Raw genomic sequence first — 24,305 nt, forward strand, 5'->3', positions numbered from 1 at the left:
TTTTGGTGCTATTTTTTATTATTGAAATGTTTGAAATCCCAAAATCCAGGTACTCACACAAAGTGGTCTTAATTCTGGGGGAGTTTTATAGAAAAAGCAGCCTCTGTCTACTGAACATTCCTGTCCTGAGTGCTACACTGGACTTCTGTGTTGAAAATTAAGCTTGTGTTCATGTGTAATTTGCTGAATTAAACTGGGGTGTATGCCTGGTGCAGAGGCTTTCATGGATGAGCTGAAATTCAAAGTGGAGCAGGGTGGAACCTAGGTAGCATTAATGGTAGACTGTTCTTGGTAAGGGTTAAGGCTGAAAAAGAAGGAAAGAAAAGGATTCTGAGTTTCTCATTGTAGCTGTAGCTTTGCTTGGAGGGGGCTGTGTGTATATGGCTACAGATGGAAGTTGGTACGCAGGATCCAGGTGTCTGGCTGCTGGTACTTGTGAGATAAAGGAACTTTAATTGGTAAAGCAAAGAAAAACAAGGAATTAATTAACTGCTTCCCATGAGCAGGCAGGTTTTCATCCCTAAGAAAGCTGAGCTTCATCACATGTAACAGTGACTTGGGAAGAGAAATGCCATCCCTGCAAACATCCCCCTCTTTCTTCTTCCTCCAGCTTTATATTGTGCTGAGCATGATGTTAAATGGCCTGGAATATCCCTTGGGTCAGTTTGGGGTCACCTGTCCTGGTTGTGTCTCATCCCAACTTCCCATGCACTCTGCACCTTCTCACCAGAGGTGCATTAGGAGAAGTAGAAGAGGCCTTGGTGCTGTGCAAGTGCTGCTCAGCAAAAGCAACATCTCTGTATTATCAACACTGCTTCCAGGACAAAACACACAGCCCCATCCTGGCTACTCTGAAGAAAAGTAACTTTACCTCTGCCCAAGCTGGCACACAGGGATAACTTTCCCTTTTAAGTTAATGGTCACTGAGTTGACTGGTAGTCTGAAATTCTAAATTTAACTTGCAGTGCAAGAGCCATGTGGTTTTAAAATGTTTGAATTTTCTAAGTGTTTACATAATCTCAGAAATTATTCTTTTCCTTTCTTTTAGACACTGAAGGACCATAAAAAAGAAACTGAAGATTTGGGACCTGCAAAGACAACATTTAACATTTCTGTTAGTGGAGGTACAAAAAAACCTTGATATTGATTTTATTGTATGTACTGTTATTTGTAAGTACTGCTGTTGATACTGGTGTTCCAGTGAGAAGGCAGATGCTGCACAGATTGTGAAGGATTGTGATTACTTGCCTCTAACTAACTTGAGACATGCAGTCTCAAGGCACTTGAAAATACAGCTTTTTTAAGGAAGGAAGGAAGTTGTAGAGCACTTGTGTACCCCCTTGCTGACATGCAGCTGCTCTGAGTGATAAAAGAAGATACGCTTGGTCAGGCATGAAGTGCTGTTTCTACAGAACCTCCCAGGGGATCTTGAGTAACACAGAAACCACTGACCCCTGTCAAGGTTTGGCTTTTTATGGCACTGTTCAGGTAGTTGTTTTAGGGGCCATTTAGACCTCTAGGAACTTGCTCTGTCATGAGGTAAGTAATGTTTGACAATGCCCCTGTGGCATGGCTGTGCCCCTGTGAGTACCTGGCTGGGAGTGGGCTGTGCCAGCGTTGTACAGTTGGACAGCGTCACCTGCTGCTGCATCCATCCCTCTGTGGCTTTTGTGGCAGCATTTGGAAGTGCCCCCCTGTGTCGTTGCAGATGTGGATGGGCTGATCACACAGGCTCTGCTGACAGGGAACTTTGAAAGTGCAGTGGATCTGTGCCTGCACGACAACCGCATGGCCGACGCCATCATCCTGGCCATCGCCGGCGGGCAGGAGCTGCTCTCCCGGACTCAGGAGAAGTACTTTGCCAAGATGCGCAGCAAAATTACCAGGGTATGTGTTTCAGGTCAGAAGTAACATGCTCATATGCCTTTGGCAACTCCCTTTTTCACCTTAAAATGTTTTCTTGCCATTTTATAGATTTATTTCTGGCAGATGTTAGTAAGTGTTCAAGTCGGTAAGATCTCAGAGCAGAAGGATTTTTGTTACTCTTTTTGAATTGATAAGGGGACAACAGTACACAAGAGTATTCTTTGTCCCATCTCCAGTGTCTCTGAGTTGCATATACACCAATAGATTGTCAACAATAAAGACAAATGCTTTAAGAAGGGCACATTTTCAGTCAGCTGTTCTGTCACTTTTTTCACACGTGACCCATGCTCAGGGCCAGCAGCATTATGTTGATTTCTGCCCATGATCAGCCTTCACAGATTTTGCTGATGCTTTGTTTTACTGCATGCACAGAAGAGAGAGCAAAGTATGCCCAGGGTAGATTAATCACCCTTTGTCTAAGAGACAGCGTGTTATGGCCAGCTGGTTATTGTTATTTTCAGCTTTTTGCAGTGCTGGGGTTGCTGATGCTGCCTGTGCAAATCTTTTCTTTTTTACTACCAATAGGAGAAAGAAGTGACAAGAGGTTGAAACTGGAGAAGTGCCTTTAAAAGAACAGTTGGTTTAGCAAGGGTGGCAGCTTTTAGAGGAATTTCTTCACTGTAGTTCATCCTTTAAGAAAAGGTGTTTTTATGAAGAGCTGACCAGTTATCTGTGCCTATGCTGACAGGCAAACATTGACCTTGTAGTTAGGATGTTTTATTTGTTGTTCAGGTGTGTTTTTTCTCTTCTGGTCCCAAACTGCACACATACTGCTTGTTCAGCTGTTTCTGAGCTTGAAGTCTTGGCATGAGAAGGACTTTGTTCACTCTAGAGCAGCACAGCTGCCAAGTCTGTCTTTTGTCCAAAGCAAAATAACTGGAGGCAGAGTTTTAGAAGGATAAAACTGGAATTCCATTCTGAGGGCTGTGCAGAGGTGGCCTGTGTAGGGTTACTACAGCCAGCTCAGGTTTATATTGCTGCCAGCTCTTTATGCAGCCTTTTCAACTGCTCCTCACTGGTCAGCTTGAGACCAAGAGCTTAAAGCTGAATGAAACAGTTTAAAAAACAAAAGTCATACCTCTCCCTGGGCATTGTGTAGAAGACTTTATAGCTAAATACTTGGTAGGCTATCTTTGTCTGCAAAAATAGTGCTGAAAACCATTTGCAACAGCTTGTGGAGATTTGTGTATTCTTTTCTTGTTCATTTTGTAGCAAGAAAAATCAGCCTCTGCATGTTCTCTGAGCTTGTTTTGTGATTTTTTTCCTTTTTAAGTAAGATGTGCTCTTGTGCAGCTGTTGAACTGCAATGCAGTACCTGTCATGACCCTGGATATAGTGGGGATGAGTACACTGGAGCAGATCCAAATTATCCTGTGTATTAAACAGAGGAAGTCCTAACAAGATCTTAACTGTGGTCTCTCTCCTGCTCTAGCTCATCACTGCAGTTGTAACAAAGAACTGGAAAGAGATTGTGCAGTCTTGTGACCTGCAGAATTGGAGAGAGGCCTTGGCTGCTGTGCTCACTTATGCCAGGCCAGATGAGTTTACAGCCCTCTGTGGTAAGGACTTTTCTTAGACTGGATAATTCCAGAGCAGTATCGTGGCTTTGCTTGCAGCTCCTTGGCAGGTTGCTTCCCCCAGAGTGATTTACCAGCATCTTTGTTCTTATTTTATCTAGATCTCCTGGGTAGCAGGCTGGAGAATGAGGGGGACAGCGTTCTGCAGACACAAGCTTGCCTCTGTTATATTTGTGCTGGCAACGTGGATAAACTTGTTGCTTGTTGGACCAAAGTTCAGGATGGAAACAGCCCCTTGTCCCTTCAGGTTGGTAATTCATTTAAGAAAGGTGTTTGAAATAACAGACTGCAATCATTTGGCTCTTAAATTATCTAGTGTAGAGCTTTGCTGTCTGATGTACATTAGGATGCAAGCCTTTCCTTTCTGGAAAAATAACACACAGATAGGATACTGGAAAATGTGCTGGGAAGTACAGTGGCCCTTGTGCTTGCCTTGTTCTTTGGGCAGTGGTACTAATATATTTCTTGTGTAAAATAATAGTAGTACTTAGTGTTTTGGTAAAGAAGGGCCTTCCAGTGCTTGCATCTTTTGTGGTTAGGAAATATTTGTACTTTTGGAAGTTCAGGAGAAGAAATCAATAGAATTAGATTTAAATCTGGAGAGGCAGTTGTAGGAAGGTTCTCATGAGAGTTTTCCCTGGGGGTTTGCACATACAAAGTTTGGTTTCCAGCAGTGAAATAGATTGCTTATAGCAGATATCTTGAGGGAATAAGGTTGATGGGTGGAATGAAGCAGTAATGGAATAATTTATTTTATAATACAATGCTAGTTTCTTCCATCTGTTTAAGGCCTTTGAAGAACCAGTTTTAGAAAGTATTTACTTGATTATACTGTGAGACTCTTTAGTTAATTGAAGGAACTGATGTGTATCTGAGTTTTGCTTCATGTCATTAACTCTCTGAATTATCAAAATAATTTGATTTTGAGGGCTTTATTTACAGAGTTACCTTCAGTTTGAATTTGCATTTTGATTGCATGGCTTTCGTCTCTCAGGCTGTAAAATTGGAAAATGTTGTTGACGTCCTAATTAGGTGACTTGTTTACTATGATAGTGGCAATAGAAGCTGTTGTTTTGGGGTTTTTTTCACTTGCCTTTTTTCAAGTGCTGATTTGTAGGGAAAAACAAATGGTTAGAAAACAATTTTTATTATTAATGTATGGTTGAAATCTTTTGTGTGGTACACTCTTGTAAGATTTTTAAAAGGGCTTTAATTTTAGGAAATGAATATTTGTAGTATCCTTTAGTATAAATACAGTAAGAAAAACATAAGAAAACAGAACAGAAAATATTCCTATAATTAAAGGCTAGAAGGAAACCCAACCAAGACCAGCTCTGGTGTTGGGGGATGTGCAAGGAAGACGGGTTATAGAGTATTTCTGGTGAAAACAATTTTGCTGTAACAACCAGAAAAGTATGGACAACTCTTCCAGAGGAGTTTTTAGATCCTTTGAAGATGGGCAAGAACTGACTTACTGAAGCCCTGTAAACGAATGTGCAGTGCAGTAGTGGTGACAGGTGTGATGTTGTCTCTGCTCTGAGGCTGTCACCAGATCATGTTATGAAAGCATCCACTTGGTGGAGATGCTCAGTGCTGATAGAGCCCTGAAATCCTGTTGGATAAAAGCAGTTCTTGGGAAATCTTTTGGCTCTGCTGTTAGGAGGTGCTTGGAGGGTGGGTGCTGTTCCATGCCCTGGGAACAGCTGTGCCTTTGGTGCAGCAGGGAAACCTGCGCTTGGCTTGGGCTCCCCATAGGGTGAGAGGGGTCCTGCCAGGGACAGACTAAAGCCAGGCCCTGCTTCACTTTGTTGTTCTCACTTGTGAGTGGGTTTCCCTCCTCCTGATCTTTCAGGATTTGATAGAGAAGGTGGTGATCCTGCGCAAAGCCGTGCAGCTCACGCAGGCCGTGGACCCGAACGCCATGGGCGCCCTTTTGGCCGAGAAGATGAGCCAGTATGCCAACCTGCTGGCTGCTCAGGGCAGCCTGGCTGCAGCACTCTCCTTCCTCCCTGCCAACACCAACCAGGTAAGGGGCTCTTTGCTCCCTCTCTGCCTGTGAACAGGCGTGCTTCAGCAGAGGTCTCTGCATGGTGTGGTTCTGTGGTATTTTCTCAGCTCTCCAGACAGAGGAGGAATGAGTGAATCTGACTGCATGTTCTTAGAAGGCTAATTTATTGTTTTATGATATTGTATTATGGTGTGGTGTGTGTTGTGTTGGGTGTTGTGTGTGTTGTGGGGTTTTGTAATGGTTTTTTTAAAATTTTTTTAATTTTTATTTTTTTTAATTTTCAAAATTTTTAATTATTTTTATTTTCATTTTTTATTTTTAAATTTAATTTCTTTTATTTTTAAATATTTTTAAATTTTATTTCTTTGATTTTTATTTTATTTTTAAATTATTTTATGTTTTTATTTTATTTTTTAAATTTTATTTTAATTTTTTATTTTATTTTATGTTTTTATTTTATTTTATTTTTTTATTTATTTTTATATTTTATTTTATTTTATTTTAATTTTATTTAATTTTAATTTTATTTTATTTTTATTTTATTTTATTTTAAATATTATGTTATGCCATACTAAACTATACTAAAGAATAGAGAAAGGGTACAGCCAGAAGGCTAAAAGATAATAATGAAAAACTCGTGACTCCTTCCAGAGTCCTGACACAGCTGGACTGTGATTGGTCATTAAGTTAAAACAATTCACATGAAACCAATCAAACAACCACCTGTTGGATAATCAATCTTCAAACCACATTCCAAAGCAGCAAAACACAGGAGAAGCAAATGAGATAAGAATTGTTTTCCTTTTCTTTGAGGCTTCTCAGCTTCCCAGGAGAGAAATCCTGGCCAAGGGATTTTTCCAGAAACTATGACAGTGACATGGTTCAGCTGCTTGACGTGCACCTTGGAATGTGACAGTCAGGCTGTTCCCCTCACCCTGCACTGGCCTTGCTGAGCTGGCAGGCCTGCACAGACTCCTGCTCCCTCTTAGTTTCACACCCTTGTGCCTGCAGCCGGTGACTGCCAAAGGGTGTCCTTCCTGCAAGCCAGACATGGCACATGGAATGCCATAAACATTGGGTTGTTCTCTTCTGACTTCCCATCCTCCATCAGCTGATATTTGTAGACAGTTTGGGAATGAGGCAGGCTGCTGTAAGGCAGTTCCAATGGCCTCAAGCCTTGTGCAGAAAAGACTTATTCCAGTGAAATAAAGCAGGCTCAGAGGGGGCTCATCAGTGAGTGGCCACTCAGCCTCTTGGTGTGCTGCCCTGGGTGCCAGGCAGTGCACCTCAGCTCCCTTCCCTGTCCTTTTCTGCTTGCAGCCCAACATCGTGCAGCTGCGGGACAGGCTCTGCAGAGCCCAGGGGCAGCTCCCAGCAGGACAGGACGGCCTCAAGGCGCCCCATGAGAGAGAGCCCATGGCCAAAGGGAGAGCTGGCCCTGCGGCGGGACGGATGCAGGCACCCCAGGCTCCAGCCCAGCAGTATTACCAGCAGGTAAATGGCCTTTGCCAGTAGGGGAGGGACATGCTGCTTGAGTTCTGCCCAGTGATGGATGTAATCATTTTTTTCTCTTGATCTGAGGCTGTGTGACAAACCTCTACTGAGAGCCTCGTGGTGAAGGTCACTGGTGCTTCCTTTCAGTCAGTACAGATGCCTCCTTTACTCCTCATCTGGAAACATCCTTTAAACACCTGCTTCTGAAGATTAGGTGTTTCCCCCTTTGTTTGAACATGTGCCAAGAGCAGCTGTGTGGGAGAACAGCACTGCAGGAGTTCTGTGTGCTTCCTCTCACAGTCCCTGACGTTTTTCCACCCCTAGCTCTGATTTTGGCTGCAGAAGTTGCTGAGCAGTGGTTATAGCAAACTGAGGGCACTTTAGTGCAGCTGTGGGTCCAGCCTGCTGTGAAAACACCTTCCCAGCCAGGTGTAAGAGGGCAAGGGCTGGTGGGAAGTAAACTGTGTACAAGAAAGACCAGGTGAGTATGAGACTAAAAAGGGAGCTGTGCAGGGAGGAAGAGGAGAAATGGGGGAGGGAAATTTTCTGGTTTTACCTCTAACCTGAGGATGACACTGCAGCAGAACACACTGGCCATCAGGGCAGCGCGGTGCGTTGGGCAGCCCTGGCTGTGTGTGTGCTTAGAGCACAGCCAGGTCTCTAATCCCCCAGCACAGCACTGCAGCTCATCTGGCCCCCCTCTAAAGGTGCTCTGGGCTGGGCTTTTCTGGGAGCAGAACTGTGTTAGGGTTGTGGGTGTTCTCCTTGGGCAGAGATTGGCACAAGCAGAGGGATCTCTTCTCTCTGCTTCCCCCAAGCACTGCCTGCCAGAAAAACCAGGGCAGGAAGAAAGGAGGGATGAAAAGATGGGGGGGAGTTGGGCATTCTCAATGTCAGCAGTAGTGTGTGCTTCTGCCCTCTCTCCAGGGTGTTAGCAAGGTAGATTTCAGAAGGGACAAAGCCCTCATCCAGGATTTACCTTGCTAACCCCATTGCATATGGTATTAAATGCATCATCATTTATAATCAAGCCTACTCTGCTGTCTGTGTTTTTGGCCTTCTTCCTTGTAACCAATGAGTTGCCTTGAGAAGTGAAGCTCTGTGTGTCCTGTTTGGCTCTGGAGAATAGCAGCTGTCCTCTAGATGCTGAGATATCAGCAATGCTTTTTTTAAACCAGAGTTCCCTCTTTCTCCCACTGTTTCTGAAATGCCTCAAGCAATTATTTCATCAAGGCCTGCTCATTAATTAAAGGCTGGGTGTATCAGTACCCCACGAGTTCACTGGGAGTTACAGCCCCCTGTCTTGCTGGCTTTTCAGGGAGTTCATCCTCAGCAGGAAGGGCTTGAAGGGGACAGGTGTCAGTTAGAAAGGTTCCCAGCTGATGAACCAGAATGGAGAGAAATGACATGTTTGAGTGTTAGGATACTTGCTTGGTTTGACTTCTTTTAAGAAGGTGTGTATGCAGGACTTGTTCAGGCTTGAGGCAGCCTTTGTTTAAATGCTGTCCCAAATAGGAACATGTTCTTAACACTTGGATTCCTTTCAGCACAGTTTTGTTGAACTCTCTTTTTCATCTGAATAAACCAGGCGTGAAAGGGGGTGAAAAGTCTTTGAGATTCTCTGGTGATGAGTGATGCAGGCATTAGCAGTGGCTGTTGTGCAGCTGACTGCACCATCAGCTTAGCACTGTGTGGGGTTAGACACACAGAGACTGAAGCCAGCTGAGCCAGCCAGGGCTGCAGGGTCACAGCTTTCCCTCTGCTTACATCCTTGAAGCCCAGCCATGTGTCCTGTGTTGCCCACTCCTTGCTCAGGAGTGTGCCAGGCCCAGGAAGTTCTTGATTTCTGTCCCATCAGAAAGGTAGGAGTGGTTGTATGGACTTGAAGCCGTTTGGAGTGGCAAAGAAGGAAGATGGAGGAAAGGAGCTACGGGAGACTGGCTGGGAAGCAATTACCATTAAGATGTGTATTTGTGCATGTGCAAGAGCTGAATATCAGTTTTTAACCTTTCAAAACTATTTTTTAACCTTTTAAAATTCATCTGAAGCTCAATTTGAACAGACTCCTTCTGTGTGAGGCATATGTTTGAATTTAACATGGAACCTGGGGCTTGCAGCTGTGGTTAGTGATGCTCACTGTCATGGACCAGTGGGGGGGGCTTCTGCAATAGGAAAATGTGATGAAAGATGGAGACCTGGCTGACTGGCACACATAACACTGCACTTGCTCCACAGCCTATTGCAGCTGCAACACTGTGCTTCGTCCTCACTCTGCAATTCACTTTGGCTCCAGTGATTTTTGTCTGCCTTGAATGCAATTCCCTTCTTCCTCTGAGATTTTATGGCTGTTACAAGTGCCAGCATGCAAACCTTCTTGCGTTCACTTCTTTGCATCTTGATTTGTGAAACCCTTTAGACTTTTTTATTGTTTTGTTTTCCATGATTGGTATTTCTTTGTTCGATTCAGGTTAGAATTGCCCCTACTGTCACTACCTGGAGTAACAAAACTCCTACTGCCCTTCCCAGCCATCCTCCTGCAGGCTGTCCCTCTGACACACAGGTATAACCTTCATTATTCCTCCCTGAGCCTCTGCTCCACCCCAGCGTGTCCCCTGGTGTAATCTGTATTCTTGGCACAGTCTGTGCAGATAGATGGACGGAGCAGCTCCCATGTGTGCTCTGGTTTTACTCCTCTGCATCCCCTTACTTCTTTTTCACCAATGCCCAGAGGAGTGGCACTGGAAAGTCTTGAGTGGGAGCTCAGTGTGACCTGAGTCTCCCCAGCCCTTCCCCACAGTGGAATATCTGAAGTAGGATTTTTCCTTTCCCCCTTTTCCATGGAGATCAGAAGCTGCAGAGTTACCATTTAAGTTGAGTTGAAAGATAGCAGGGAGCTCTTCCTTATGCAGGCAGGTGTGTGCTGCTCTGCTTGCTGCTGAAGTCACTGCACATCCAGCTGTGCTTTCAGTGCTGTGCTGGGCACCCTGAGGCACTGGGCTGGTTGGAGGCATTTGCCCCTGTGCTGTTGATTCCCTTCTTCCAGGGAATATGGTTTCAGGCCTTGAAACGTGAACTTACCCTTTTGCTGCAGTTCTGCTTCAGCACTGCATTACCATTACTAATGAAATCCCGTCTCTCCCATTTTTCCTGTAATTTATTTTTTTGACAGGGAGACAACCCACCTCCTCCAGGGTTTATTATGCCAGGTGCTGTTGGCCCCAGCATGCCACCACAGCAAGCCACATCTTCCAACTACAGCATGTACTCGCAAGCAGGAACGCGGCCAGCATACCCACAGAGTGAGTAACAGCAGCCTCCCCCTGTCCCTCCCACCCAACTGGGCCAGCTCTAACTCAGGGATAACCCTGAGTCCCCTCCTTGTGGGTGGCAGTGTTCAGACCAAGCCAGGCCCACAGTTCTTGCAGGGTGGGGAGAAAGGTGAGGTGACATCTGAGGGTTGTCATTTCTTGGTGGGGTGCAGGCATCAGACACCCTCTGTCAAACATTCCTCCTTGCTGAGGTGCCTGCCCACAGCTCTCAGGCTCACTGCCCAGCTGGTCTGGCCCAAGGTTGTGCTGGGGTCAGAGACCCCAAAGTCTGAGGCCTGGCAAAGCAGCACAGGCCTGGCAAAAAGAGACACAGCTCATCTCATTCCTCATTGGGGCTCCATGGCAATGGGAGAGGGGATGAGGAAATGAGGGCAGTAGTAGAGGTAAGTGAAGAAGGGGGCAGAGCCCTGGCTCACCCAAAGCAGGGACTGAAAGTACTGGCATGAGGGAGGAAAAATGGCCATAGATGGGCAGAGGCAGTGAAATCAGGCTGCAGTACCCACAGTGAAAGGCTGTGAGCTTACATTCATTCCAGAGTCTTTATTCATTTCCTTGGCCTAAGTTTTCCCTTTGTGAAAACCTGGGACAGGGCTATCCTTTCTCTGAGAGCCCCTGTGAGGATTGCAGTAGTCCAGAAGACAGCAGTGTCCATGTGTCCAGCCCCACCCCAGGCATCATGGTGGCTCTGGGCTGGAGGGTGTGTGTGGGAGAGCAGCAGTCCTTTGAGCCAAGCCATCCTCTCTGTGCCTCCCAGTGGCAGGATGGGGATTTAGGCAGCCAGAGTTGTGGGAGCCAGGATTTGGCTGGGCAGGTAAGTGGTTTTGGGGTGTAGGGGCATGAAGAGAGGAGAGTCAAGTGAAGAAGGAAGCAGAGGCAGATGAAACCTGCTGCTCTGTTGTGAACTCACTGACTGTTTTTTCTCCCTGTTTGTAGCATATCAGGCCACACAGCAGTACTCTGGAACTGGGGGACCAGCTCTCTATCAGCCTCAGCAGCCTGTTGCTGCCCCTGCTTCAGCCTCTTACCCCAGCCCTGCCCCTAACACCACCCCTTCCTACCTGCCCTCTGCCCCTGCCCACTCCATGCCCTCCCCGCTGTACCCCGGGCAGCCTCAGCCCTCCCCAACCAGCCTGAATCCCATCTCTTCCTTCCCTGTTCCTCCTTCTGGCACGTCCTTTCAGCATGGCAGGCCAGGACTTCCAGCAACTTCTGTGGCTTATGCATTACCTACTGGACCAACAGGTACTCTGCCTGCAGCCAGTGACCTTCCTGCATCCCAGAGAACAGGTCTGCGCTTGGACAGGGGGGCAGGCAGGGAGGAGGGAGGGGTTTGCTCTTCACCCACTCAGTTCAATATGCACTTCTTGCCTTGTGAATGCTCTGTAAAAAGTTTGCTTTTGCTTAGAGATCAGTTCAAAGCATTTCTAAACCATGACATCACTCCTGTGCATCTGTGATAGGGCTGTGTTGACCTTGCCACTGTCACAGAGCTTTTGTCTTGCCCAAGACAGGATGCTACCACAGGCTTCTTATGTTGTATGCTCTGATGGATCATGAAGGATCATGGCTCAGTTTTAACATTGGTGTCAGAGCCTGCACTGTGACTGGAGAGCAAAGTACAAAAATGAACAAGTTTTCCTCATCGCCGCAGACAGGATGATCCCAATTCTCCTCACTGAATGATTTTGCAGATGTGATTTGCCCATGTCCCTGGCTCTTGACAGCCTGTTAAGCCTGGATTGGCAGCATATTTAATTCAAACAGTATTTCCCATAGCATCAGCTCTCTTTCATTATTTTATCCCTAACCTGTTATTGTGCTGGGATTTACTGAGGTTATGAATGCCTTAAAAGAGAATCAGAAGTGATTTAGAAATGCTTTTACACGTCTCTTCCCTGAATGTGGATTAAAAGCATGTGTGTGTGGCTGACACTTAGGAGCATGTTGGAGCATGCTTGGTGAGAGAGCACTGGCTGAGGTGGGGCTCCATGTCTGCTTGTGACTGCCTGGGTGTCACTGCTGTGGGACAGTGGCCTTGCCTGCCATGACAAACCTTCCCTTAGCAGCCTGTGAAACAGCAGCTTTGCATGTCAGACAGTGCAGGAAGAATCAGCAGTCCTTTTCTAAACCTGCTCATGAGCACCCTTCACATCCAGCTGGTCCAGCTGAAGAGTCAAGGAGCAGATCTGGGAAACAGAGGGTACAGGGAATACTGGGCAAGATTTGAGGGATGTTTTGGGCATATCTGTTTTGCTGACAGACACTAGTGTGCCCACTGTCATTCCCTCTCTTATTTTAAAAGTCTGTTAGGGGTGATGCAGTGCAAAAAAAGCATTTTGCCTTTGGCAGCATGAATCCTATGAGTAGGTGCTCCTGTTCCTGTCCTTGAGGCTGGCAGCTCACAATACTCCCTTGTGTTTGGGGGAAAAGTGGTCTTTTGCTATGCCAAAAGATAGGACTGGTGTAGGACTGCCAGAATTACAAAGGGAGAAAATGGCTTTTCCATCCACCATACAGCCAGACTGGTGTCCTTTCTGCTTTTGGAGGTGCTGTAGTGTGATCTCTCCTGGCCCCACGTTACAGGGCATGTCAAAATCTCTAAACCAGAGGAATTATTAAATTGGAAGGAGGGAGAAGTGTTGGATAGGGTTCTAGGCCTGGGATGTCAAGCAGCACATTATAAGGCAGGCACCATAGCTTCTGCACCTCCAGATAAATGCAAGGAACAAGAAAATTGTTCTTTCTTATCCATTTTACTGCTCAGCTTGCATCACTGGCAGGCACTTCTTGCAGTGATGTGACATAACCCACATGGCATGCTCAGAGTGGGTTAAGCTCTTTTCAGAGTTAAAAATTGTTCATATTAGGCTTTTTATCAAACTTTCTGAGAACTATCAGTGCTGCTTCTGTTTTTCTCAGCAGCTATGGTGAGCAGGGTAGCCAGTACAAAGTGTCAGAACTTCAGGAACCCAAACTTGGGCATCCTCTCTGATTTCTGCAGCCTTGGGCTGAAATGCAGGGGTGGACTGCATGGTGAGGTGCTGAGCCCAGGATGGCTCATGCATACACACAAGTGATGATTGCAGCTGGAGAACTATGGAAAAAAAGATGAAATGTGTCTGAAGAGCTCACTCTGTTCTCTTCCAGGGTTTAGATTGCACCTTTCAGAAAGCACACCAACAAGAATGAAAAAAAAACTTGTTTTCTAAGTGCAGCAATGACAGTGTACATGCTTAATATGCTTAACCACCAACACAATTTGTGAGCAGCTGCACTGCCTAGTGGGGGATGCCTTGGCATGAGATCCTCTAGAACCACTGAGATCTGCAGCCAGAAGTAGATCTCACCTGTAGCTCTGAGTGTTCTGGTGCAGTGATGCTGGTCCTGCTTTTGTGCATGGTGATGATCTTATCTGGGAACATCATGCTTCACTTTGCAGTTGTGACTCATTTAAAGGCAGGAATAACGGAGGAAGGAAAAAAATATCTCAAATCTGAACTCTTGAAAAGAGTTCACACCTGACCTTTGAACTGGCTTGGATTTAAAGATGCATGTAAAAAGGAAGAGTTCTGTAAATATTTTCTGGATTTTTTTCAAAGGCACATAACATCGGTATGTTAAGCTGTGCTTGAAGCTTCTGTAAGCAAGAAAAGCCCACATTTAATTTTATATTCAACCCCTTTCACTTTGTTTTGTGTTAGATCTTAGAACATACTTTCAAGGGAGTCCTAATTTTCAGCATCTTGAATCTTGTTTGAAAATGCAATAGAGCAGCCCTGAGCTAAGCAAAGTGTTTTTACCAGAAGTATGAGCATGCCAACCCTGGGGACAGGAGTTATCTTATCCCTCTTTGGAATGGTGAGGGCTTTACTGGCTTCATTTGCCATTGGGGTTTGTTGCTCAGTCTGAGCAGGCAGTGTGTGTTTGTGTGAGTGTAAAGCTGATGTGTGAGCATGCTCCTGTTGCCTAAAGTCAGGGACTTCAAGCATCTCTTGAAAAGCTTTCTGGAATGGTAAAATGGTGTTCAGAAGATTGTGGCTAAGAGTAATGGGCTGTCAGCTGCACTGGAATAGAAAATGAGAACATCAGAAGAGGGAAGAAAAAGGGCCAGAACACTGCAGCATTTGTTACAAACTAGAAACACTGATTTACTGCATGGAAAGAGCAACGGGCTTGTTTTGGGGGAAAGTGGACAAAAGTAATTTCATGGAGGGGTTTGAACAAATGGCTTGTCTCCAAGCTGGCATTGTAATTTGGTTAGGTGTTTTTTCTGCTGATGCATGTTGTGAAACTAAATTGCTGGTCAAAAATTAAAGGCCAACTGCTTTATTATTTTTGAAAAAAAGTATTTTTTTAGTTATCTTTGCATTTTGTCTGCAGAAAGTCTACCATCTCAAGACCAGGCCTCTCCCTTCACAGGTGAACTAGGTACCACCTAACCTGAAAATAATTGCAGCCACTACATGAAATTAATTGAATGGACATCAATTATGTGAATGTTCTTTACAGAGCATTAAGTGTGATGCTGTTTGCCAATTAGACTTTAATCAAACTGATTTTTAATTCCTTAATTGAAACCAATAACAACATATCCGGAGTTTTTAACCACAGAAACAAATTCTTTTTAAATATTTTCCTTTTTTAATGCAAATTATTCCAGGAAATTAACAGCAGGGACAGTCTGGGAGATTTTTTTAACGTCCTATTCCTATCAGTTAGACTCCCTGTATCTGAAATACTCTGGGATTTTCTGGATAAGGAGGAATAGAGGAGGCTGCCAGGAGATGGCATTGCCTTTGGTTAAAGAGAAAGCAGCTGTGAAAGGGGTTTTGAATAGTTGTTCATTTACCCCTTTACCATGCTCTGGATGTGGAACTTGCTTGACAAAAGCCTGGGAGCAAATGATATTTCAGATAAATTGAGCAAATTCTGCAGTAATGTTAACCTGTGCTGTCTAAGGTAAATTCATCATCTGCTGAGTGAAAAACACTGTGGTGAAAAAGTCCATTGAGCAGGGCTTTGGTTTTGTTGGCTTTTTGTGGCTTTGTGCAATAAATCCTGATTACTGGGGCACTGCAGTTAATAATGCCTGGGTGTAATGCCATGGGCCCAATTCCCTGTGCTCCATGAGGAGGTGGGCAGCTCTTTCCATGCACTGATGGGAGCTTTGGGGTGCAAATCTCACAGCTGCAGGGGGCTTGCTTTCTTGGGAGAGCACAAGGGTTGGTGCAGAGCAGCACCCCAGCCTGGGAGTGAATCTGCTCACACATCCTCTGTGCTTCCAGTTGTAAACAAATCACCCCTGGTACAGAAAGCCAGATTTTCCCACCTTGCTCAAGCAGCCCTGCTCTGATTTGGGGATGCAAAGCACCCAAAACCATGCTGTAGCTGGCAGGGGAAAGCTGGGTTTATGGCTCTTTGGTGTTTCCAGGGTGACTGGGTGAACCTGGCCTGAAATGCTTAAGGCCTCTGATGCCTTTTCTTTTTGTGTGGTGTTTTGTGTGGTGTGGCTGGGGAGCTTCATGTACAAATGTCATGGATAAGCTCTCTTCACATACACAGTCTGGGTAGCAGAGCGTTTTGGGGCATGGTAGGCCCTCTTCAAAGGCATGTCTGCTCAAAGCTCTCTTTTTCTGCAAGAGAATAAAAAGTTAATTATTAGGTTATTAGCTTGGGAACAGTTGGCCAAGTTCCCAAACCTTGCTCAGTGGAGCCCAAAGGGTCTGATGGCAGGGATGTTGGGAGGCTCTGGCTGGCACAGGAGATGTTCTGGCCCTCAGGGAAGGGCAGAGGAACAGGCAGGTCAGGGCCATGGCATGGATCTGGCCCAGCTCAGCTTAAGAAGGCATCACTGCCCTCTTCCCAGGTACTTAAAGTCTCCTCTTTCTGTCCCAGGGCCCCAGAACGGCTGGAATGACCCTCCCACCCTCAACAGAGCTGCCAAGAAGAAGAAGGTACTCTAGCAACTCCTACCTCAACACAACTGAGTGCTGATCCCTTGAAAAACAATAGTTTAAGCTGCTGCTGGGAAACCTGTTGGCAGGAGAAGGGAAGAGAAGGCTTAGCAGCAAACAAAAGCTGCATCTCATGAGCAGAAATGGCCTTTATGTCTCTCTAATATGCATTATCCCTCTCCAAATGTCTAAGCCTCTAAAGAGATGGTGGGTTTTTGCTGAAGTTGTGGTTGTTAATAACAACATTGTTCGTGGTTTGGAGCAAATACTTCTAACTGTTTTCATCTGCAGTAAAGCAGCAGAGTTTTGCAGGAGATGATATTTAGGCAAAATGAGGAGGCTGTGCAAATTGTTATAGATTATTGACATTGCTGGAGCTGAAAGCAATTTATCCTGATTAAGGGCCTGACCCTGAGAGATCTGTTGAGAGTAAGACAATTTCCATGATGGAGATAATGTAGTTTTGCAAAATGGATTTAAATTGCAGCAGGGCAGGATAACTGGGAACGCTTGGCACGGAGCAGAGTGAGCCTTTTCATCCAGCCCTGGTGCTCCTGCAGGCTGGAGTATCTCCACAGCAGTCAGTGTTATCCACCACTCTCTGACCCTGGGAGGCAAGAGTTAGTCTGGAGTATGTAAAGTGTGGAGAGAACAAAATATTAGAGCAGCCAAGATAAGGTCTGGGTGAAGGCAAAGGCAGAAGCCTTCTTTACCCTTTGGGTTTTGGTCTCGGCAGTTCAAAGTGAAGAAGCTTTAGGAGGCTGGATAGAGAACTCTTAGTGCCAGAATAACTGCTGGAACAGAGAGCTCAAGAAGCAGCCTTGTGCACACGAGATTTTTGCTACTTCTGTTGTGTGTGTGTGTCACAGCCAGAATTTCTGCCATAGCCAAGGCTTGCAAGATGGCTCCTTCTAAATGAGGAATGTGTTTGTTGCATTCCCTCTTGGGTTTTTAACAAATCTGTCAGTCATGTTTCTATGTTTGTTTCCCTTCTGTCCACTGTCTAAGGGGTGGTTTAGGATATTATAAAATGACTCACCACATGGACTGTTATAAAAAAGAAGAAATATCTGGCATTTCAAGCCAGAATTTTCAGCTGTTTTCCTCCTAACTAACAACTTATTCACCACTCAAAAGTTTATTGCTGTGATTCATTTCTTTTATAATTGACTTTGTTGCTGGATTGGGAATTTTTTTTTCCTATCCCAAACCACTAGCTCAATTCTAGCATCATTCATTCAGGGTCCTGCAATCTTCCCTCTTTTTTTTTCCATGCACACCTGAAGAAATGTGCACATTCCCATGGAAGCCCTTTCTGTTGTTTTGATTCCTGCATCATGTGTAGCAGAGGCCAGTAGCTCATTTTGTTTTTTTCTTCCCTGTACCAAATGTTTGTGAAAACCCCCTATGTAAAGACTGGCAGATGCTCAAGGATGAATCTGAAATCTGCCTTAGTGCAGACCCGTGTGCCAGAAGCTTGGAAGGCTCTCAGAAGCTTTACTGGGGCACGTTGCTGGCTGTGACCTACGTACTGTACTGCATGGACAAAAATACACCCTTGAAAGTGAAACACAAAAGTCTAAATATAATGACCCAATAGTAAGAATAGATGTAGGTGTGGGTTAGTTTTCTCTTCTAATAGTGCTGTGGTTTGAGGGAGAGTGGCTCTGGTTGGAGGTGGCTGCACTCAGCTCTTGTGGCCAGGGGCAGGCTGGGCTGCACAAGGCACTCACTGTGCAGCAGAGGGATGGCTTTGGTCAGCCAGAGCGACATCTGGGCTGTCTGCCCCTGCTATTTCTGTATCCCACGCTCCCAATCACTGTGCCTTGGGAAGTCTGTGAGAGCTGGGTGTTGTGCAGTGCCTGCAGCAGCCCCCCCAACATGAATGCCCTATTTTTCCCCAGGTCCCTGAGAACTTCCTGCCCCCGGTGCCCATCACCGCCCCCATCATGAACCCGCTGGCGGACCCGCAGTCCCAGATGCAGCAGCCCCAGGCTCCAGCACCTCCCAGCAGTGCACCCAGCTTCCAGCCTGCCCACCTCCCTGCAGGGCAGATGGTGCTGCAGGGGGGCTTCCAGCCTGCTGCCCAGCCCCTGGGGCCATCCACCATGGCACCCACTGCTTCCAAACCCAGCACAGAGGGGGCCCCGGGGGCCCCCATTGGCAATGCCATCCAGGTAAGGTAGCCCCAGCACTGCATGGGTTGGGTTGTCCAGCAGTAGAGCCTGCCAGGCAGGATCCTCTTGTCCAGGCTTTTCTTGTAGCTGCAAAGTGTGCTGTGGAGTTGTAGGCACTGGCTTTACACCGTGCTGGCATTTTGCTGCTCTAATCTCTACCTAGATGGCACTAATCCTATAGTCAGTGTGGGCCAACAAGCTGCTTCCTTCTGCAACTTTCACAGCTTCCCAGAGGGAGCAACAGCAGGTGCTGGTAAAGTCACCTCCACACAGCCCCAGGGAAGAAATAGGAGTTGTGCCAAGCTGGGCAATAATGCCACTCGGTTTAGCTGAGAACCACATGTGGGCACAGTGACCTGGAAAAGCCTCACCTGCTCTCTGTTGCTCAGCATGTGCAGGCACTGCCAACAGAGAAGATCACCAAGAAGCCCATCCCTGAGGAGCACCTTATCCTGAAGACTACTTTTGAAGCTCTCATCCAGAGGTGCCTGCTGTGTGCCTCCGATCCGGTAGGTGATTCTGTGACTTGTGATTTCTGCTAACAAGCTCATTTCAAAGGGAAACAACAGTTACCTGGGAAAGGATAGGCTAACAGCTTTAACACAGCCTGGAGCTGGATAGGGAAACATTTCCCATGGCAGCCAGTAGCCTGTAAATGAGCTATCCCTCCCAAAGCTTCTCATTTATTGCTGATGGCCAGTAAATTACACAGCACCACAAAGCCCAGCTGCTGACTGTTCAGCTCATGCCTGCCACGTGCTAAAAGGTGGTGCTGGTGGCATGCAGAGAGCTTTGTGTGCTGAATTTGCTCGGTCAGCAGCACAGACTCATGCTCCTGTCAGTTCAGTATCACTCAAGTGCTCAAAATCCTTTATTTAAAGGCTGTAGAATGCATTACATACATGGGTGTATGTGTTGGTATGTATATATAGTGGATTCTGCATTCCCTTTGACCTTTGCTTCCTCTAAGTGCCCCTTCCCCCAGACAGAGAAGGCAAAAGCATTCCACTCATATCTGCACCTGGGGATTGCTTTTCTGCTCTGCCAACACATTTTGCTTGCTTCTTGTTAAGTCCCAGATATTTTTAGGCAGTGAAAGTGTTTCAGCCCACAGAGACAAGAGACACCACCCTGACTGTACACATCAGTTGTTGTCAGAGCAAATACAGGCACTGCTCAGCTATTGCATTCTGAAGGGGAAAATGGGAATAGGAACTAAAGAGTGAGGAGAACAGCAGTTTGCACTTACACCAGATTTGGCTGGAGAGATGTCTTGCTGTTTCCTAGACACAATTTATTCCTCTCTGTCCTAGCTGACCATCTGTAAAATGAAAATAGCATCTGCACCTTTTCATGGGCTTTGAAACTAATGTTGTGTGGTCATGCATCTGAGAGTTAGGCAGTCCAGAAGAACTGGGGTTTCTTACCTGCTCCTCCTGGGGGACTTTTCCTTAGATATCTCAGTTCCTTGATGACATAACTGCTGCTGAGGAGTTTCTGCATGTGGCCCAAGATCCATGTGCTGTGTTCTCCTTTATGCCATCTGAACAGCTTTCCCTAATTTCTAGCACAGCAAGCAGCCAGCAGTTGGTCTTCACCCTTGAGCTAGAGCATTCCCACAGCCTTTATTTTCTCCAGGCAGTTATTTAATCCAGAGAAACATTTCCTCTTGCCAGGGAAAATGGCAGTTATCCTGAGTGCAGATGGATTGATGCACAGACTGATTTAGGAGGAAATTCCACTTACTCTTGTGCACTGATGCCATTTCTGCTGCTGTTGACCAGCAGCTTTTTTGTGCTCCTGCAGTTGTGACCTTGATGCTTTATTACTGTTTTATTACTCTGGAGTGAAATCTACAATTTTAGATGTTGTTTTTTAAAAAAGTGGATAAAAGTTCATTTCTCCAGCAGGTGCAGCTCCAGATGAAATGTACTGGGGTTGTTTTAAAAGCAAAGGCAATTAGTGGCAAAAATAATTCCAGGAACATCAGTGGGTGGTTTACTTTATAAAAGTCATAGAAGCACAAAGTGTCTGTAAGGACAGACTGGGTCAGGCTATTAGCTTTTCTGGTAGGCTATTAGTTTTTCTGTTGACACTAAAAACTTACAGACAAACTGCTGGCTTTACTAATCACATGAGGAAGAATATAATTAGGTTTTGTCATAAATGATGACTGAGTTGTACACAGTTAGAACTGGAGAATCTGCATGTGCCAATAAACTCACTGATATTGCTGGATACTTCATTCAAAAGTAAGAATTTTATCTAGTTATCACTATGCTTTTTCAGTGAGCCATAGGAAAAAAATTGTGCTGCAACTCAGAATTCTGTCACTTTTCTTAACAGCTATGCCAGTGGGGTTTGCAAATGACTAGTGGCTTTTGGGGTGCACCTCTGCAGTTTTCTATTTTCTGTAGACAGCTGAAGAGTTCACATGTGGAGAACTACAGTCATGTGGTCTTTCCTAGCAAAATCAGGGGAGTACAGAACAAAGAATCCAAACAATGTGTTAGCAAAATGTTGAGAAAGAAATTTGATGTGCTGCATGGACCTATTTGCCATGATATCAGATTGGTCTGGTATTCTAAAAATTGCTGTCCTTCGATGTGTTTGTCTTGCAGCAAACCAAGAGGAAACTGGATGATGCAAATAAACGCCTGGAGTTTCTGTATGACAAACTTAGGGAACAGACAGTAAGTTCTGTTTTACTTCCCCCATCCCTCAATCACATCTGACCAATGACTTCATTGGTGCAATACTACTTCTGCAGTATGTAGCAGGTGCTCATTTTTTCTTTGGAAGTGTGCTCCACATCCATTTATTGGAAGTTTGCATGGATTTCTTAGAAATCAGCCAGTTCTGTGCCTGGCCATGCCTGTGCAGACTTTACAGTGTTGTTTTGGGATTGTTGTGTCATGAGTTTTATGGTGCTGTGCAGAGGCTGTGCTGAGCCAAAGAGCAGAGCTCCTTGCAGCAGGCACCACTTCTCCAGGCAGGCACCTGCTCCAGGCAGGAACTGAGACACACAGCCTGGGGTCAGAACAGAACCCAGGGGACTTTGATTCTGGAGGCTCAGTGACTTCACTGGAAGGAGATGTGCAAGTACTTTTGAAGATCTGGTAATTTTTCCAAAGCCTTTCAGGAGGCTTTGGCAGAATAAAGGACTGTGCTTAAATGTCTCTGTACCTTAAGATTAGAGTGATGTAATCCTCTTGTTGTCAGGCCACATTTGCTGAGCAATTAACCGTACCCAAAGGCATAAAAAGCTCAGCAGGTTTTTCTGCTGCCAGGAGTGTGTCACAGCAGGTCTCCCACCCCAGGGAATTGCATCCAGGCAGGGAAGGCTTGCAGGGCATAGCAGTACTGCAGAGAAGGTTCCATTCTGGTTGAAGTCTATTGTTAGACTTTTCCATGACTGTTCCCAGTGTGGTGCAGCTCTGAAGATGGCTATCCAAATAAAGGAGCTAAGTGCTGCACCTTCCTGAGAGCCAAGCACCACACTCAGAACTTCCTTTGCTTTCCCGGTTCCTTTGCTTTCCCGGTTCCTTTGCTTTCCCGGTTCCTTTGCTTTCCTTTGTGCTGACCTGCCTTCCTTGCAGCTCTCTCCGACCATCATTAGTGGCTTGCACAACATTGTGAAGAGCATCGAGACCCGCAACTACCAGGAGGGACTGAACATCCACACACACATCGTCAGCACCAGCAACTTCAGCGAGACCTCTGCTTTCATGCCAGTCCTCAAGGTTGTCCTCACCCAGGCCAACAAACTGGGGGTGTGAGGTGTACCCCATTGCCAAGCCCTGGAGGTTGCTTTCCCAAAGAAGTGCATTTCTGCCGCAAACATGCGGGAAATGGACCGAGCGCTCGTCCTCGCAGCATGGCGCAGTAGAGCTGACAAATGGCATTACACCCTCCCTGCAAAGTACCTGGTTCTAGAAGGGCTGTGGAGCCCTGGTGCTTTTCTTCTTATTTTAATCCTTTTCCCATCCCTAACGATTCTCATCTACAAATAGTATATTTAATGGGTGATGTCCCACGTTGTCAATTTTTAGGTGCATGTTACGCTGCTCAACAGTGGCTTTTAATAACAGATGTATGTGTTGAAACAACAAGATAGGTTGTGTATTGGACCCTAAAACAGATTCTTCCCTTCCACCCCACTGTTCCTTATCCACCAGATTAAAAACAGTCTGATCATGTTACAAGTCTATTTGGTCTTTCATTTTATGAAGCTGCTTGCAGTTCTGTTATTACCATTTACGTGTTAAATAGCTTAATTGTGCACTGGGGCAAATGAGCAAAATAAAAGCTAATGTGATATTTTCAATAAATGTAAATTTATTAAAATTTGTCTCTATGAAGTGCAGTAGAGGGATTTTGAACTGGAGTACAGTGGGGCTGCTTTCTGTTGTGTCCTGGGCATGAGAATACTTTTGTTTTTCCTCTTTTTATCACTAAACGGTCTGTGTACAACACACAAAGATCAGCACTTGGAAGAAATGGCTGGGTTTGGGAAACAAAAGAAGCAGTTTTGCATTAACCTAAAATATCACTCCTTGTGGAATGTAGATTTGGCAGTGCATACTGGAAGAAATAATCTCAATAACAATGTCAATCACTGCTGGCTTCTGTGACTTCAAACAGATTTGTTAGGCAAAACAGTTTTATTTCCTTTCCAGCATTTTCTTACTTCATAAGCTTTTAAAATTGGTGAACACAAGGTTTCAACTTGAAGTTACCTTATTTCAGGAGTTTAAACAACACTTGGAGTGAATATTTTGATCTAGGTTATAGGTTTCTAAGCAGTGTTACAAGTGTTCTTGTGTAAGTGAACTTATAGCAGTGTATTCGGCACCTTTGTGTCTTGACTCAAGGTTGAAAAGAAGTTTTAAAAGAAAGAACACATTCAAAGGTAAACAGGAATGAAATAAATAAAAAAAACCCAACCCTCAGCAGGGTGAAAAGCAGCTGTGCTGGGCTGTCCTGTGCTTTCTGTGATGCACTGCTCAGCAAGGAAAAGAAAAAGCAGTCTCAGTACTTCAGGGCCAAACCAGCAAATAGGAGGTAATGCTTGAGGAATTCAGGAGCTGGCCTTGCATGTGCTTTCCCTGAGTGTTTTTGGGAGTTCTTGACATGGAGCAGGAGTGGAGGCATGCACTGGCACTTGTGAAGGACAGGCAGATGTTCCATATTTTGGGAAGCTGCTGTTTCTGGCAGTGACAACTGGGGAGACTGATGTTGGTGCAGGGCTGTGGGCAAAATCACTGCTGTAAATTGGAAGCTCATAAGTTGGGAACAAGAGCAGCAGGATCTGAGAGTAATTAGCTGGGAATATCTCCTGTGAAAGCCAAGGAATGCTTAATGACACAAACCTTCATCAGACTTGCATCCATGTCAAAGAGAATGCCAAATGAGAAGGGACTCAGCAAGGCACATATGCCAGGGACAGGACTGAAGAGTTTATTTAATGGGAAGAAATTAAATAAACTGTGCTTGTTCCCCTTGTGAAGAGCACAAGGGAATCAGGTTGATTGGAACTAGAGAGCAGTGTCACATGAGAACAAATATGACATGAACTGGCCAGGTGTGGGTTTGGTCTGGAAATTGAAGTGGTCAAAAATGAGACCACCAGATAAGAGGGAAATGAGGAGGATTTTGAGGTGATGGTATCCTAAGAGTACCCTGATGCTGCACCATGGCCTGGACACTGTCAGCAATGGAGTCATCTCCTCTCCTTGCTGAAAAAAAATGCTGTCTTCCACCTCAGTCACTGTCAGGAGCTCAGGAAAACAGCACTGCCCAAGTGCATAACGGGAGTGGATGCAAAAATCTGCTGCTTC

The 24,305-nt window shown here is 45.5% G+C and overlaps 1 protein-coding gene across 5 annotated transcripts in view; it reads left to right on the forward strand.

Annotated features, from left to right (window-relative positions):
• Positions 1-22,664, forward strand: part of SEC31A (SEC31 homolog A, COPII component) — a 40,660-nt gene extending 17,996 nt beyond the window's left edge. The window contains exons 16-30 of one of the 5 annotated variants that reach the window (XM_077177020.1): positions 1,049-1,124; positions 1,709-1,887; positions 3,359-3,485; positions 3,605-3,750; positions 5,356-5,529; positions 6,832-7,005; positions 9,473-9,565; positions 10,175-10,304; positions 11,268-11,621; positions 14,715-14,762; positions 16,230-16,288; positions 18,193-18,465; positions 18,855-18,974; positions 21,087-21,158; positions 22,065-22,664. In XM_077177020.1, coding sequence (XP_077033135.1) covers positions 1,049-1,124; positions 1,709-1,887; positions 3,359-3,485; positions 3,605-3,750; positions 5,356-5,529; positions 6,832-7,005; positions 9,473-9,565; positions 10,175-10,304; positions 11,268-11,621; positions 14,715-14,762; positions 16,230-16,288; positions 18,193-18,465; positions 18,855-18,974; positions 21,087-21,158; positions 22,065-22,244 — 2,205 coding nt within the window. In that variant the 3' untranslated portion in view covers positions 22,245-22,664. The remainder of the gene's footprint in view (positions 1-1,048; positions 1,125-1,708; positions 1,888-3,358; positions 3,486-3,604; positions 3,751-5,355; positions 5,530-6,831; positions 7,006-9,472; positions 9,566-10,174; positions 10,305-11,267; positions 11,622-14,714; positions 14,763-16,229; positions 16,289-18,192; positions 18,466-18,854; positions 18,975-21,086; positions 21,159-22,064) is intronic. The other 4 variants (XM_054633193.2, XM_077177017.1, XM_077177018.1 and 1 more) reach the window with 4 other exon arrangements.
• The last annotated feature ends 1,641 nt before the right edge of the window (positions 22,665-24,305 follow it).

The sequence above is a fragment of the Agelaius phoeniceus genome, chromosome 4 (assembly GCF_051311805.1).
Source record: "Agelaius phoeniceus isolate bAgePho1 chromosome 4, bAgePho1.hap1, whole genome shotgun sequence".
NCBI classification, from domain to species: domain Eukaryota; kingdom Metazoa; phylum Chordata; class Aves; order Passeriformes; family Icteridae; genus Agelaius; species Agelaius phoeniceus.